Source organism: Myodes glareolus, chromosome 10 (assembly GCF_982192425.1).
Source record: "Myodes glareolus chromosome 10, mMyoGla1.1, whole genome shotgun sequence".
Taxonomy (NCBI): Eukaryota; Metazoa; Chordata; class Mammalia; order Rodentia; family Cricetidae; genus Myodes; species Myodes glareolus.
The window spans coordinates 22,781,446-22,796,005 of NC_142035.1; the positions used below are offsets into that span (position 1 = coordinate 22,781,446).

General features: G+C 45.2%; 1 protein-coding gene across 3 annotated transcripts in view; it reads right to left on the bottom strand.

The window, feature by feature from the left end:
• The window catches only part of Cnbd2 (cyclic nucleotide binding domain containing 2), a 63,848-nt gene that overhangs the window by 7,589 nt on the left and 41,699 nt on the right, over nucleotides 1-14,560 (bottom strand). For all 3 annotated transcript variants that reach the window (XM_087911070.1, XM_087911069.1, XM_087911071.1), the window contains 3 exons: nucleotides 13,501-13,615; nucleotides 7,410-7,587; nucleotides 5,185-5,305 (listed from right to left, as the gene is read on the bottom strand). In XM_087911070.1, coding sequence (XP_087767196.1) covers nucleotides 5,185-5,305; nucleotides 7,410-7,587; nucleotides 13,501-13,615 — 414 coding nt within the window. The remainder of the gene's footprint in view (nucleotides 1-5,184; nucleotides 5,306-7,409; nucleotides 7,588-13,500; nucleotides 13,616-14,560) is intronic.

Below are 14,560 nucleotides of genomic sequence, written 5' to 3' on the forward strand. Positions count from 1 at the left end.
AAAGATGTGTACTACCACCACCCAGCTAAACCTGGGCTTTTTCTAATTCGGTTTGATCTGATCTGATTTGGCTTGCTGCATCAGTGAAGAGGCTTCTTGGGGTGTAGAAACACCAACACAGTACCCAGTCCTGGAAAAGCAGGGCCCTCGAGGTCCTCTGTCCCGCCACCATACAGCAGGTTCAGCTCTCAGGGCTTCTCACACCACTGTGCTTTAACTTTCTCCATGTCCAATCTCAAATCTATCCTCATTAATTCATTGTGAGATGGAGTCTTGCTCTATTGCCCAAGCTTGCCCGGGTCTGAGTGATGGCCCTCCCACGGCCTCCTCAGTGCCAGAACAGGTATGACACCACCATGCCTGGTCCTCCAACACCTCTCTCTGCCAAGTAAACCCATTTTCTTGTCATTTTCCTTGTTTTTCCTTCTTCTTGTTTGTTTTTTGTTTGTCTGTTTGTTTGAGACAGGGTTTCTCTGTGTAGCACTGGCTGTCCTGGAACTCGCTCTGTAGACCAGGCTGGCCTCAAACTCACTAAGATCTGCCTGCCTGGCCTCCCAAGTGCTGGGACTAAAGGCGTGCACCAACACTGCCCTGCCCGTTTGCTCTTAAGACTTAAAAAAGGAAAAAAAGAACTAATCATCTTCTAGGCCTTCCCCTTTTCAGCCATCCCCAACCTTCTCCATGGGCTGTAAATGGAGGCTGTGCTTTTGCTTTTGTTTCCCTGGCCAAACCTGAATAATCAATTACACAGAAACTATATTAATTACAACATTTTTTGGCCAATGGCTTAGGCATATTCCTAGCTAGCTAGCTCTTACACCTTAAATTAACCCATTTCTATTCATCTATGTATTGCCTGTGGCTAACTAGTAATGTTCTGGCATTTTTCTCCTTCAGCAGCTACATGGCATCTCCTTGACTCTGTCTACTCTCTCCCTTTAATCTGTTCAAATTTCCCACCTGGCTGTACTCTGCTAAGCCATTGGCCAAAACAGCTTTATTCATTAACCAATAAAAGCAACACATTTACAGAAGGACATCCCACATCAAATTCATTCTTAATTCCAGGTGTAACAGTATATATATATATATATATATATATATATATATATTATATGTATATATAATGTGTGTATGTATACATATATTACAAGTATACGTATGTGTATATGTATGTACATATTATGTATGTACGTATGTATGTATTCAGCACTCAGGAGGCTGAATCACCCAAAAATTCAAAGCCAGCCTGTGCTATATAGTAAGGTACAGGCCAGCCTGAGCTACATACAGAGTAAGACCCTTTCTGAAAATCAAAAAAGAAAGAAAGGAAAAAGATTCACTCTTGGGTTGGGGGATGTAGTTCAGTGGCAGAGCAATTTGCTTAGCATGTGTGAAACCCTAGGTTCTGATCTCCAGTATGACAAAAATAAACAAACATTTAAAAACCACCAGAGGCCAGCCATGTCTGTGTGCTGCAGAGTCCTATGGGTGTTGACAATATCTAAAATCTTTGTCTATTACAGTCTAAACCAACACCCTTCTGCCCGACAATGTTCTACACATCGCTAGCTCACCCCGTACCCTGAACTCTGAGTCTCCTGTGATCACTAACATTTTACTAAAGCTTTACCTTTTCCCTGTCATAGGTTTGAAGTCATATAATTAAAGACAGTCCTGTGTAGCTCAGGTTGGCACTGAACTCACAATTCTCCCATCTTAGCCCCCTGCATTCTGGATTATAGGTGTGTGGCCTGCACCTGGCTAAATTCTTACATTTTCATACCAAGACCTTCTAGTTAGTTAGTTAGTTTGCTTTTATTTTTTGAGACAGGGTTTCTGTGTAGCCCTGGCTGCCCTGGAACCAGCTCTGTAGACCAGGCTGTCCTCGAACTCACAGAGATCTGCCTCCCTCTACCTCCTGAGTGCTGAGATTAAAGGGGTATGCCACCACTGCCCAAGTGAGTCCTTCTTTTTAAGATTTTGTTTTAGGGGCTGGAGAAACAGCTCAGTGGTTAAAAGCACTTGCTCCTCTTCCAGAGGACCTGGGCATGCGGTTTCAAACCTGTACCTCCCAGTACCCAGGACCCAGTACTCTCCCCTGCAGACACTACACACATATGATATAACACAGACATTTGGGCAAAAAGTACACATAAAATAAAAATAAGTATTTTCACAGGCAGTGGTGCACATGCCTTTAATCCCAGTACTGAGGACACAAAGGCAGCCTGATCTCCAAGTTCAAGGCCAGTTTGGTCTACATTGTGAGTTTCAGGACAGTCAGGGCTACACAGAGAAACCCTGTTTCAAAAAAACATATATATCAAATTATATATATATGGCTAATATAATATATATATATATATATATTTTATTTTTAGCCAGACATAGTCAATCAACCCCAGCACTTAGAATGCAGAGGTAGATGGATCTTGTTTGAGTTCCAGGTCAGTTAGAGCTATATAATAAAATAACAAGAGCCTCTCTCCTCTCTTTCTCTCTCTCTCTCTCTCTCTCTCTCAAACTGATCTTGAACTTGCAATTCTGCTGCAGCCTCTTAAGGACCTGGGACTGCAGGTCTGTAACACAAGGCCCAGCTTTCAATCTTTATGTGTTTTTATTCCCTCTCTCCTCTTACTGTACTGCACACTAGGACTTTCGAGTAGAGTGCTAAGAAAGCTTACTAAGAGGCGGCATCCTTGGCTTGCTATCTCTCCGCTGTTTTAAAGGACGGCCAGCACTTTCACCTAGACATTTCTCCTTTCTTTGCTTTCTAAAACAGATTTATTTATTTATTGTATACGCGTGCGCACCTGAGTGCATGTATATTCAGCTGCCCACGGAGATCAGAGAGGATGTTGGATCTCCTGGAACTGGAATTGCAGGTGGCTGTGAGCTGCCACATTAGTGCTGGGAGTGAACCCAGGTCCTCTGAAAGAACAGCAAGAGCTCCAAAGGAACGAGCCATCTTCTAGCTCTCCCCACCTCTTTCTCTCTCCCACTCTGTCTCTCTCTCCAGTCCCTCACGACAGTGCTGGGGATTGAACCCAGGTACCCAGACAAGTGTGCATCATTGAGCAGCATCTGCAGCCTCATTTACAAATTTGTTTGTTTGTTTCTAAGGCAGGGTGTCCCTGTGCAGCCCAGAATTGCCTCAAATCCATACTCCTCTTGTCTCGGCATTATGTTTCACCTCACCAGACTTCTTCATAAATATTTTTATTGGTATCTCCGAAATAAGGACATTTTATGTTTTATATTTTTCTTTAGAAAGGCTTTGGAAGTTATTTCATCGTGCATCTTTCTATGTGTGCATGCATGTGGAAGACCAAGGCTAGTCTCAGGAATCATCCTTGGGAGCCATCCACCTTGTTTTCTGAGACAGGGGCGCTTTGGCCTGAAGATCATGACTTAGGGTTTTCTGTTGCTGTGAAGAGACACCATGACCACAACTCTTTTTTTTTTCTTTTTTATGCTTTTTTTTGAGACAGGGTTTCTCTGTAGCTTTGAAGTCTGTCCTGGAACTAGCGCTTGTAGACCAGGCTGGCCTCGAACTCCCAGAGATCCACCTGCTTCTGCCTCCCTAGTGTTGGGATTAAAGGCGTGAGAAACCACCACCTGGCTTGACCACGGCAACTCTTACAAAAGAAAACATTTAATTGTGCTGGCAGCGTACAGTCCAGAGTTTAGTCTGTTTCTGTCAGGCAGGAAGCAAGGCAGCATGCAGGCGGACATGCTAGAGTAGCTGAGAGTGCTTACATGTTGTCTCATAGGCAGCAGGAAGTGGTCTGTCTCACTGGACACGGGTTGAACATATATGAGACTTCAAAGACCACCTCCACAGTGACTCACTTCCTCCAATAAGACCACGCTTACTCCTAATAGGGCCACTCCCTTTGGGGGCCATTTTCTTTCAAACCACACAGCTCTCCAAGCAGGGGCTCACCTGCCTCTGCCTCCCCAGAGCCACCACACCCAGTTTTCTCCCATGGGCTCTGGCTCAAATTCCGTTACCCATGCTCGTACCTAGCATCTTGCCAACTGAATTGGGTATCTTTCAGGCTGTTCCCAGCTCCCAGGCGCACCGCACTGCCACAGCTATGTGTGACGGTTATTTTTAGTCGTTCCCTTCCCCCACCCGTCACCCTGGCCTCGTCATCTCCAGCTGGCTCCTTTTTTCTCCCAGTTCCCTCTGCTGCCTTGTCAGATAGTACATTCCCATATCTTGTAACTTTACATTATTTTGTACATTATTTCGTAACTCTCTTAAAGTCTCCCCTCTGCTTTCATGAACCCCAATATATAGATTCCTAAAGGATCAACCACAGTATCTTTGTCATGTCTTTATTTTATTGTTTTACTTTTTTTGAGACAGGATCTTATTGTGTAATCCTGGTTGACCCAGAACTTACTCTCTAGACCAGGCTAGCCTCGAACTCAGAAAGACCCGCCTGCCTCACCTCCCAAGGTGTGTGCCACCACCACCCAGTTTTTTGCCCTTGTATCTGAAAACTAATACTATTTCTTTCTTTTCTTTTTCTCTTTTTTATTTCTTTCTTTTCTTAAAAATTTTAATTTACTCTAATTTGAATTTAATTTAATTTTAATTTAAGCTGGGCAGTGGTAGTTCATGCCTTTAATCCTGGCAATTGGGAGGCAGGGGCAGACAAAGCTCTGAGTTCAAGACCAGCCTGATCTACAAAGCAAGTTCAGGACAGCCAGAACTGTTACATAGAGAAACCCTCTCTTAAAAAATTAAAAAAATTTTAAACAAAATTTAAACAAAAATTTAAAAAAATATTTTATTTTATCGTATGTGTGTGCATGCGTGTGTGTGCATGTGTATATGCACTCACATGTGTATGCGTGTGTATATACATCTGTGTGTGTGCATGTGTGTACATGTGTGTATGTGTGTGTCTGCATGTGTGTGTGCATATGTGTTAAAAGGACAACTTTCAGGAGTCAGTTCTCTCCTTTCACTGTATCTTCGGGCATAAGTCAGGTTGACAGGCTTCAGCTACAAGCGCTTTCACCCCGAGTCATCTACCAGCCCAGCACAATTTCTTATACCATCAAATATAGAAAGATGGGTTTCTAAGCCTTTTTGCTCGTTACCGAGTATTCCCAGCCCATCTATGCTGTGCACTAGCTTGTGAACAAAGCTCCTAGTACACTTACCACCATGTCACCTTCCTTCAGAGTGTGCACCTTCATGTAGACCCCCACTATGGCATCCCTGGGGAGTTCACCGAACTTGGTGTTGGCCATGGGACATTTGACCGGGTGACCAAACCTAGATCTGAAATGTAACAGCTTGTTAGAACTGATCCATAAAATAGTCAGCTAGTCAGGTCCCAAGAAGTCAGCCCTCGCGGTTCTGCTGACGAGAGCCCCCCCCCCCCCGAGAATCTGCACCTCTGAAGAAGGTGAAAAAAACCTCAAAACCAAATCCTGAGTGAGTCTGACTGCTGCTGGCTGGGGTCACAGAAATGTCAGAGAACCTAGACTTGGGAGAGAAAGGAACTAGGGACCTTTTAGCCACCAGAAGGCTGCTTCCGGAAGAGCAGACGATCCCATGCAGCTGAGTCAGGCAGCCTGGTGGACAAGAAGTACAAGCATAAAGTTCAGGCTGCCCAGTAAAGGACAAGAATTCCCATCAGCCAGAGATGCTTACAAACAGAATGACTGTTCAAAGGCGTGGCTCTAGGCACCTAGGGACACAGCAGAGGCTGGCCTCTCTGTTTATAAAGATAAGTTCCCCTGCTGGGCCTGCAGCCCCTAGACTCTGTTCAAATTGAGGTTAATTTTACAAAGGCAGCCCTGTTGTGCTGTCTTTGGTTTCTGTCTATGGCAGCAGGAGAGAGGCAAAGCAGGTGATTAGAAATAGAGAAAAGATTATGAGCTTTAGATAGCTGGGGGTCGCTTAGCTCATACAAAGATAGGCTGGCTTCATTCCTGCCCCTCCAAGAAGAGCATGAGCCAGGTGTGTACCCAGCATGCCCCGTAACTTTTACTTCTGGGCTCTCTTTGTCCCATCTCCCTTACTGGCTCAAAACAGACACACTGGGGAAACTGGAAGTGTGTCTCTACCTGTGGGGAAACTGGAAGTGGGAATATTCCATCAGAAGAAAAACAAGTAGCCTAGCGGTGGTGGCGCACGCCTTTAATCCCAGCACTTGGGAGGCAGAGGTAGGAAGATCTCTGTGAGTTGAGGCTAGCCTGGTCTACAGAATGAGTTCCAGGACAAGCTCCAAAGCTACAGATAAATACTGTTTGTAAAAAAAGGTGGGGGGGACAACCTGTAAGTCATGGGTTGCTTCTTATGGAAGCCAGCAGATTGGAAGCGTTAAGGGATAAATGAAGAGACCATCAAGAAACAGGACGGTGATACTAACCCCATTATTGATACCGTTTTAGTTTTTGTTTTGTTTTTTCAATGATGTAACGCTGGCTATACTGGAACTCACTATGTAGAGCAGGCTGAATTCAAACTCACAGAGATCCACCTGCCTCTACCACCACCTGGCTTAGACGTCTCACGACATTTGAGCTTCAAATAGGAGGGGGAGTGAGCGGAGCTCCTGATGCAATCTTTTCCTGTTCCTCAGGTCCCTGAGTTAAGGCAAGAGCACAGGTCTCACTGTGGCTCTGCCGCGTGCCAGCGAGACCTGTGGCAGACGGGACAGATGTTCGACCAGCTGCTCAGGCTTGAATCCTGGCTTTACCACTTTCTACAATGTGTGACCTTGAACAAGCAACTTCACCCTTCTGTGAAGCTTAGTTTTCTCGCCTGGAAACTGAGTGATGACCAGAGCACCTTTAGGGACATTGTGGATATTAATTAGATAACGTAATGCCAGATACTAAGCATCCTGTCAGCATTAAGTATGATCTATCAATATTTCATATAACCACTGGCTTATAATGACCTTGAAACTCAGAAACCCACAAAGCATAAGGCTTAGAGAAGTCAGATCCCTTGGCCAGGGACACAGCCAAAGCAAGTGACCAAGCCAGGATTTGAACCTGGGTTGGACTGACTGCAAGCCAAGTTCGCACCTGCCATGCTAGAGCTCGCTCCCCTAGGTGGACAATCTTCTGAAGACACTGAGTCTAAAGGACCCAGCAACGTGGACACAGAAAGCCAGAAGATCCTTTCTACCTTTTAAAAACATTACTGTGGCCTTGAGGAAATGAATGGTGGTTGTTCTTAGGTAGTCAAGTGAGACAGAGACAATGAATGCAGATCCTGGAGGACAAACCCAGGACTTCCCTAGGCTGCCTTAGCCAGCCATACCCATCAACCTAGGATGACCTGCCTGCCGCCTCTGCCCCTCACCAGCATCTCCGAAATCTTTAACACCCACACCCAGACTACTCTATCAGCTAAGAGCTCGTCTTACCTGACCTTCGGGCCCAGCAACTTTGGGAGACTATTTTCTGTTGAGTTGATCTTCCCATGGAAGGTTTTTCCCTTTTGTCCGCTGACTTCCTGGAGATGCCGAAGTTTCAAATAGCTGAAGTCTTGTAGAGGATATGATCTGATCTGGAATTCCTTAAATCTCTCCATAGGAGAGATTACTATTAAGAGAAAGCACAGAAAAACACAGCAATGGGCCTTGGGCAGTCCAAAGACGGTGAAAGAACCCTGTCAGAACCTGCCCAAATTGTCTGAGACGCGGAGGAAAGAAAGCAGGAGGCGTGGGGGCATGCGCCTTTAATCCCAGCACTTGGGAGGCAGAGATGGTAGATCTCTATGAGTTTGAGGCCAACTTGGCCTACATAGCAACTTCTAGGTCTGCCAAGGCTTCAGAGCCAACGAAGAGGAGGAGGAGGAAGAAGGAGGCAGATTCCATAAACTGCCCTCAGGGGCAGCCCTGCCTTAGATCCTTCCATTACTACATCTAGGTGCACAGTTAGCCTAGGGTAGAGGAGGTGAACAGCAGAGAATCTCAGTTGCCTGCTAAAAGACTGATGTTTAATTTGAACTCAGTTCTGTTCGATTCAGAGTCCATCTCTTCCTACTGCCAGATCGTAGGGGCTGGAGATGCAGGTCAGGTGGTAGAGGGCTTGCCTAGCACACACAAGGCTCTGAGATTGACCCACAGCACCCATGCAAATAGTTGGGCATGGCAGCTTGTACTTACCCCAGCACTGGGGAGGGAGAGACAGGCAGCACCTCAGGGCTGGTGGGCTAGACAGCCCAGCCTACGTGGCAAACTCTATGACCTAGTGAGAGACCGCCTCAGGAAACAAGGTGGGCCAGGCATCTTGGCTCACACCTTGACTTTTTCTATATTTGGGAGGTACAGCCAGGGAGATCTCAATTTTAAGTAATGAAAGAAAGTAACTGCCAACTTACATTACTATAAAACGGTCATAATTAAGGAGAAAGAAACACTTTCCACGATGAATACAAACTAAAGGAATCCGTGAGCACTAACCCATCCTTGTTATCTTCTTTGGCTAAAGAGGTGGCTCAGCAGCTGAGAGCAGATCTTGCTCTTGCAGAGGACTGGGTTAGACTCCAAGCACCCGCATGGCAGCTCACAACTATCTGTAACCTAGTACCAGGGGATCCCAGGGTGCACACACAGAGCACATACATACATGTAAAGTAATAAAAAATTTTTTTTCAAGACAAGGTTTCTCTGTTTAACAGCCTTGGCTGTCCTGGAACTCGCTCTGTAGACCAGGCTGGCCTCGAACTCACAGAGATCCACCTGCCTCTGCTTTCCAAGTTCTAAGATTAAAGTTGTGTGCCACCACCACCCAGCAAATAAATCTTAAAAAAAAAAAGAAAGAAAGGTAAACACATCCAGGGGCCAAAGGAAAGAAGAAACCAGGCTAGAACAGTAAGCACAAGGGGAATAGGAAAACACCAAACGCTACAAAATCAACACAAACACAGGAGTTAATACACAACTTTCAATAACAACTCTGAAGCTTAATGTATCAATTCTTCCATCAAAAGACATAGAGTAGTAGATTGGCTTTAAAAAACAAACTTCATTGCCTGATGGTGGTGGCTCACACATTTAATCCTGGCTAGTACTTGGGAAGCAGATGCAGGCAGATCTCTGTGGGTTCAAGCCTAGCCTGGTCTACAGAGTGAGTTCCAGGACAAACAGTTCTACATAGAGAAACCCTGTCTTGAAAGATAGATAGATAGATAGATAGATAGATAGACAGACAGACAGACAGCTGGCATCTATAAGTTGCCTTCAATAAATGCACCTCACCATCAAAGAAAGAGGCCACCATAGCATGAAAGGATGGAAAAGTGTATTCCAAACAAATGGAACCAGAAACCAATCAGGGGACAGCTAGTCTGGCATACTTCCTGGCAAACAAGAGACCCTCATCAAACAAGGAAGAAGGCAAGAGCCAACACCTGTGTTTGCCCTCCGACTTCCACATGTGCACCATGGCATGTGTACACGCTCACTCACAGACACAAACATGCACATGTGTATGTGACAGCATGTCTATAATCTCAGCATTAGAGGTGTAGAAATGGGAGGCCCCCTGGGGTCTGGTAGCCAGTTAGTCTATCCAAGTACGCACACTTCTAGCCTAAAAAAAAATAAACAAAAATGTTTAAAACTTTTTAAATAAGCTCATCTTTGTGGCCGTGGTGATAGATGAATGGTATAGTGTTTCCCTGGCATGCGTAAGACCCTAGATTTGATCCCCAGTGCCACAAAAACAGAAAAAGCCATTTTAAATAAAAGATACCAAAAAAAACCCCAAACACAAAATGATAGGAAGAGAAATATCAAACTAATAGTAATCAAAGGAAGCTAAATTAAATCAAAAGGAGTGGCTAAAATAGCATCAGAAAAAAGTAGATTTTAGAGCAAAGACTCCTACCAGAGACAAGGAAGTTCATCTTAGGTCAAGAATGTAGCTCATGGTAGAGCACCCAGCCTTGCAGTCTGGGACTCAGTCTTGACACCTCAAAGCCAAGCTTCCTTGTCTTGAAGAATTCAGCCCTGTGGTTCTATGGGTCAAAGTCAACCTCGGATACAGAGGGGGGAGGGGAAGGAGGGCGGAGTGGGGGGGGGAGAGAGAAAACAGTAGGTGGAGATTTTCTCAGCTCCGTACTAACAGCTGATAGAGCAGATGAGGAAAATCAGGAAGGACACCGACCCCTCCTCCCCATCACCAGCCCAGCTGACTTACATTCACAGCACGCTGCTGCCGATGACAGCATATTCTTTTCAAATGCAAATGGAGCATTTACCAAGATAGATTGCTTTCTGAGCCATAAAACAACATTCAACACATTCAAGAGGATCCAAACTGTCCCGAATGTTTTATCATAGAAATAATAAAGAGAAAGATAGCTGGATGGTCCCCAAATCTTGGAAACCAAATAATACTCTGATTAATATTCAGTGGGTCAAAGAAAAAAATCAAAAGAGAAACTTAAAAATATTTTGAACTGGTCCACGATAGAAACATAGCATATCCAAATTTGTGCAATACGACCTTATACCTAGGGGACTGGTGTTGGGGGGTGGCTGACATGAAAATTGACATCCTTTCAGCCTGCCTGTAATCTTGCAGTAATGTTGACAAGTGTCTACCATAAATTCATGCACCCAGGGAGTGGTTTATGAGTTTTGTATGTTCATTTGCTTAACATCCAAATGAGTCTATCATATAGGGAACATGATTTACATTTTGCAGGACCCGAGGACACTGACGTACAAAGAGATAGCCATTTGTCCAGTGTCACACAGGACCCTGGAGTCTAAGCCTAGGTGCTCTCTCTCGCTCTCTCTCTCTCTCTCTCTCTCTCTCTCTCTCTCTCTCTCTCTTCCCACAAGGCAGGGTTTCTCTATGTAGCCCTGGCTTTTCTGGAACTCATTCTGTAGACCAAGCTGACCTCAAATTCAGAGATTCACCTGCCTCTACCTCCCGAGTGCTGGAATTAAAGATGTGCACCGTCACCACCTTGCATGAGCATAGACTCTTAACTGATGTGGGATTCCCATCTGTATGCTGGGAATATGTTTTATTACCATTAGTTCATAAAGAAGCTGCTTCGGCCTATAGCAGAGCAGAATATAGTCAGGTTAGAAGAGAGATATATACAGAGAGAGCATAGACGGAGTCAGAGAGATGCCGTGTAACTGGCAAAGGAGGACGGCACACCGGAACCTTACTGTAGGCAGGCCACAGCCTCGTGGCTATATACAGATTAATAGAAGTGGGTTAATTTAAGATGTAAGAGTTAGTTAAGAAGCCTGAGCTAATAGGCTAAGCAGTGTTATAATTAATATAGTTTCTGTGTGATTATTTGGGTCTGGGAATGAACACGCTGTCTCTGACCATGTTTAATGGTGATACTATCTGTAAGGGTGATGGAGAAGCCAGGTCAAACGATTTAAGTACTAACCAACACCACCTACTATGTGGGGTAAACATGGCTCTGTAAAGCTCCAAAGTTCTCTTTGTCACGCCCCCACCCCACACACACCCTTTCCCCTGCCCAGCCACCAATGTTGGCTTCAGTTCTAATAGCAGAACAACTGGCCACATCCACAAAATAATTTTGGAGAGGTTGGATTATAATCTCAAAGGATTGTTGGGAGGAAGCCAGTGCTGGTACTTAGTAAACATGCAATCCCTGAGTCACTGCGGCTGTCTGTTGAGGGCTGGGTCTCTTTACCCAAATGTATAACACACACACACACACACACACACACACACACACTCACAATCACATTCTCACATACTCACACACACACACAGTCTCTCTCACATACTCACACACACACTCTCTCTCACATACTCACACACACACTCTCTCTCATATACACACACACAGTCTCTCACATACTCATACACACACACACACTCACACACACACACTCTCACACACATATACGTACTCACACACATGTACTCACACACACACTCTCTCTCACATACACACACACACACACACACACACACTCACATGCTCTTGCATGCACACACATATACAGCCTCCTGTAAACAGAAACACCACCCAAAGTCGGGAAGTTGTCACCTCAGGCAGGTTCTACAAGCTTTTATCTCACACTGATTGTGTTTAATACCAAGAAACAGAGACTGAGCATGCCTGGAGCCTTTGGCAAATATGAAAGCTTTTGCCTTTCTTTCAATGTGCAGGCCTGCACTCTTCAGCCCTCCATTACTTAGTATCTGTATGGCCTTTAGACAGAAGTTTCAGTTCTCTGAACCTCCGTTTCTGTATCTGTAAAACGGAGATACAATTGTATCTTATTGAAATCTGCAGTGAGGGCTAGTCTTGGTTATCAGCCTGACTGCATCTGGAATTAACTAAAGCCTAAAAATGGAGAGTACACCTCTGAGGGATTTTTGCTTAATTTGAAGTGGGAAGATCTACTTCTAATCTGGATCTCTGAGGTAGAAAGATACACCTTTAATCTGGATCTGGGCTAGGCAGCACCTCTAACCTAGCCATGCCTTCTGCTGGAAGCCTATATAGGGATACGGAGAAAAGAAGCATTGCTGTTTGCCTGCTGTTCCCACCTTGCTAGCTAGTCCATCCCTTCCCTGGCATTGGAGCCCACTTCAGGATTCTAGCGTCTACTGAAGAATGGCCGAGGCATCCAGCCTGTGGACTGTTCACAACTACCTTCCACTCACAGGCTGCCATGGCTGGACTAGCTGAACCCCAGCCTGTAAGCCATTCTAATAAAGCCCCTTTCTATATAGAGAGAGCGCTATTAATTCTTTAAGTTCTGTTACTCTAGAAAGGCTTGACTAATACATCTGTTATGAATTACACTTCTGTATAAACAAACCACTGAGTTTATGCAGAATTCAGTGAATGATGGCAATTATCCGTGCCACAAATATATCAATTTAGATAGGCATCGGAGAATACACAGGTACAGTCACAACTCAGGACATACTCAAAACTATCCACAGTAGCTAAAATGTGAGTGTTGACCCTGTGAGTCACTCTGAATATACATCAGATGCCTGGGAGGGCCACAGGCCCTGGGATCCTAGAGTTTAAATTCTAGGGAGGCAGCCATTTAATAACCCTTTCAGATTCAGTGATTGCAGTGGAGCAGACACGACACAGATGCAAATGGGCTGTAATGAGGGCTGGGGGGGAAGATGCTGCTTCAGCATGAGGAGTCTAGGAGAATTCTCAGAATAAGGATGCGTCATCTAAGATGTGAAAAGCAGAAGAGGGCTGGGGAAAGACAGGTGGGGGTGCATGAGGCACAAGTAGTGCTTACATGGAAGAATCCAGAGAGGGAGGGAGGAGCCAGCAGGCAGGGCCCAAGATCAGGCTCTTCGAGCTGGTAGAAGAGGAGAGTCAAAGCAGATCTCCTGCCCCCCCCCCTTTGAGCTCAGACATCCATGAGTCTAAGGACTGGGGCCTGGAACCCGAACAGGGCCCAGGGGACACACCTCTCCCCTGCCAGCTATGCTATCAACAGATGTGGCCGTGTGACTTACTTTCGCGGTGAACTCCCAGAGGTTTGTGGTCCAACAGATCCAGCTGCTGCCAGACCCACTTATAATAGGTACTGGAGGCTCCCAGGTCTATCATCCGCACGATCTCACAGCTGCCCTGGGCACATCAAGAGATAGAAGCCAAGGGTTAAACCTGGACGTTCCAGGCAGGACAGGCTTTGAAAGGACGCTTTATATCCACCTGACCTAACCCCATTTTGTTTTATTTGCTCAATGTATATCGTTCCAGGTGTCTTCCTTAATAAAATTGTTATTGTCTCATAGCAAATTCAAGCACCTAAAGAAGCATAGAAATTACACACAGTACTGATACTGACGAAAGTCATCACTGAGGATGTAACGAGACAGTCAGTGGTACTACTAACTACAGGCTACACATCCTGCTGATACTGACAGTCACACACACACACACACACACACACACACACACACACACTTTAGCTTTTTAAGGCAAAGTTTCTCTGTGTAGCCCTGGCCATCCTGAAACTCACTCTGTAGACCAGGCTGGCCTCGTATTCAGAGATCTGCCTGCCTTTGCCTCTGGAGTGCAGCGGTTAAAGGTGTGCACCACCATTGCCCAGGGACCTTTATAATTATTCTGCAGTTAATTTCTGGTCTTTGAAATAATCACCTGTGGAGCTGGAGAGACGGCTCAGTGGTTAAGAGCACTGGCTGCTCTTCCGGACTAGCCAGGCTCAGTCTCCAGCACAAACCCAGCAGCTCAAACCAGCTATAACTCCAGTTCCCAGGGATCTAATGCCCTCTTCTGGCCTCTGCAGACCCCAGCCTCACACATGGTGAACTTCTATACATGCAGGCAAGACACCCATACACATTAAAACAAAACAAAACAAAACAAAACAAAAAACTCTTTTTAAAGAAACAAAAAGCAAAAAAGGCCAGGTGGTGGTCTTTAATTCTAACACTTGGGAGGCAGAGGCAGATGGATCTCTGTGAGTTTAAGGCCAGCCTGGTCTACAGAGTGAGTTCCAGAACAGCCAAAAGCTACACAAAGAAACCCTGTCTTGAAACTAAACAAACA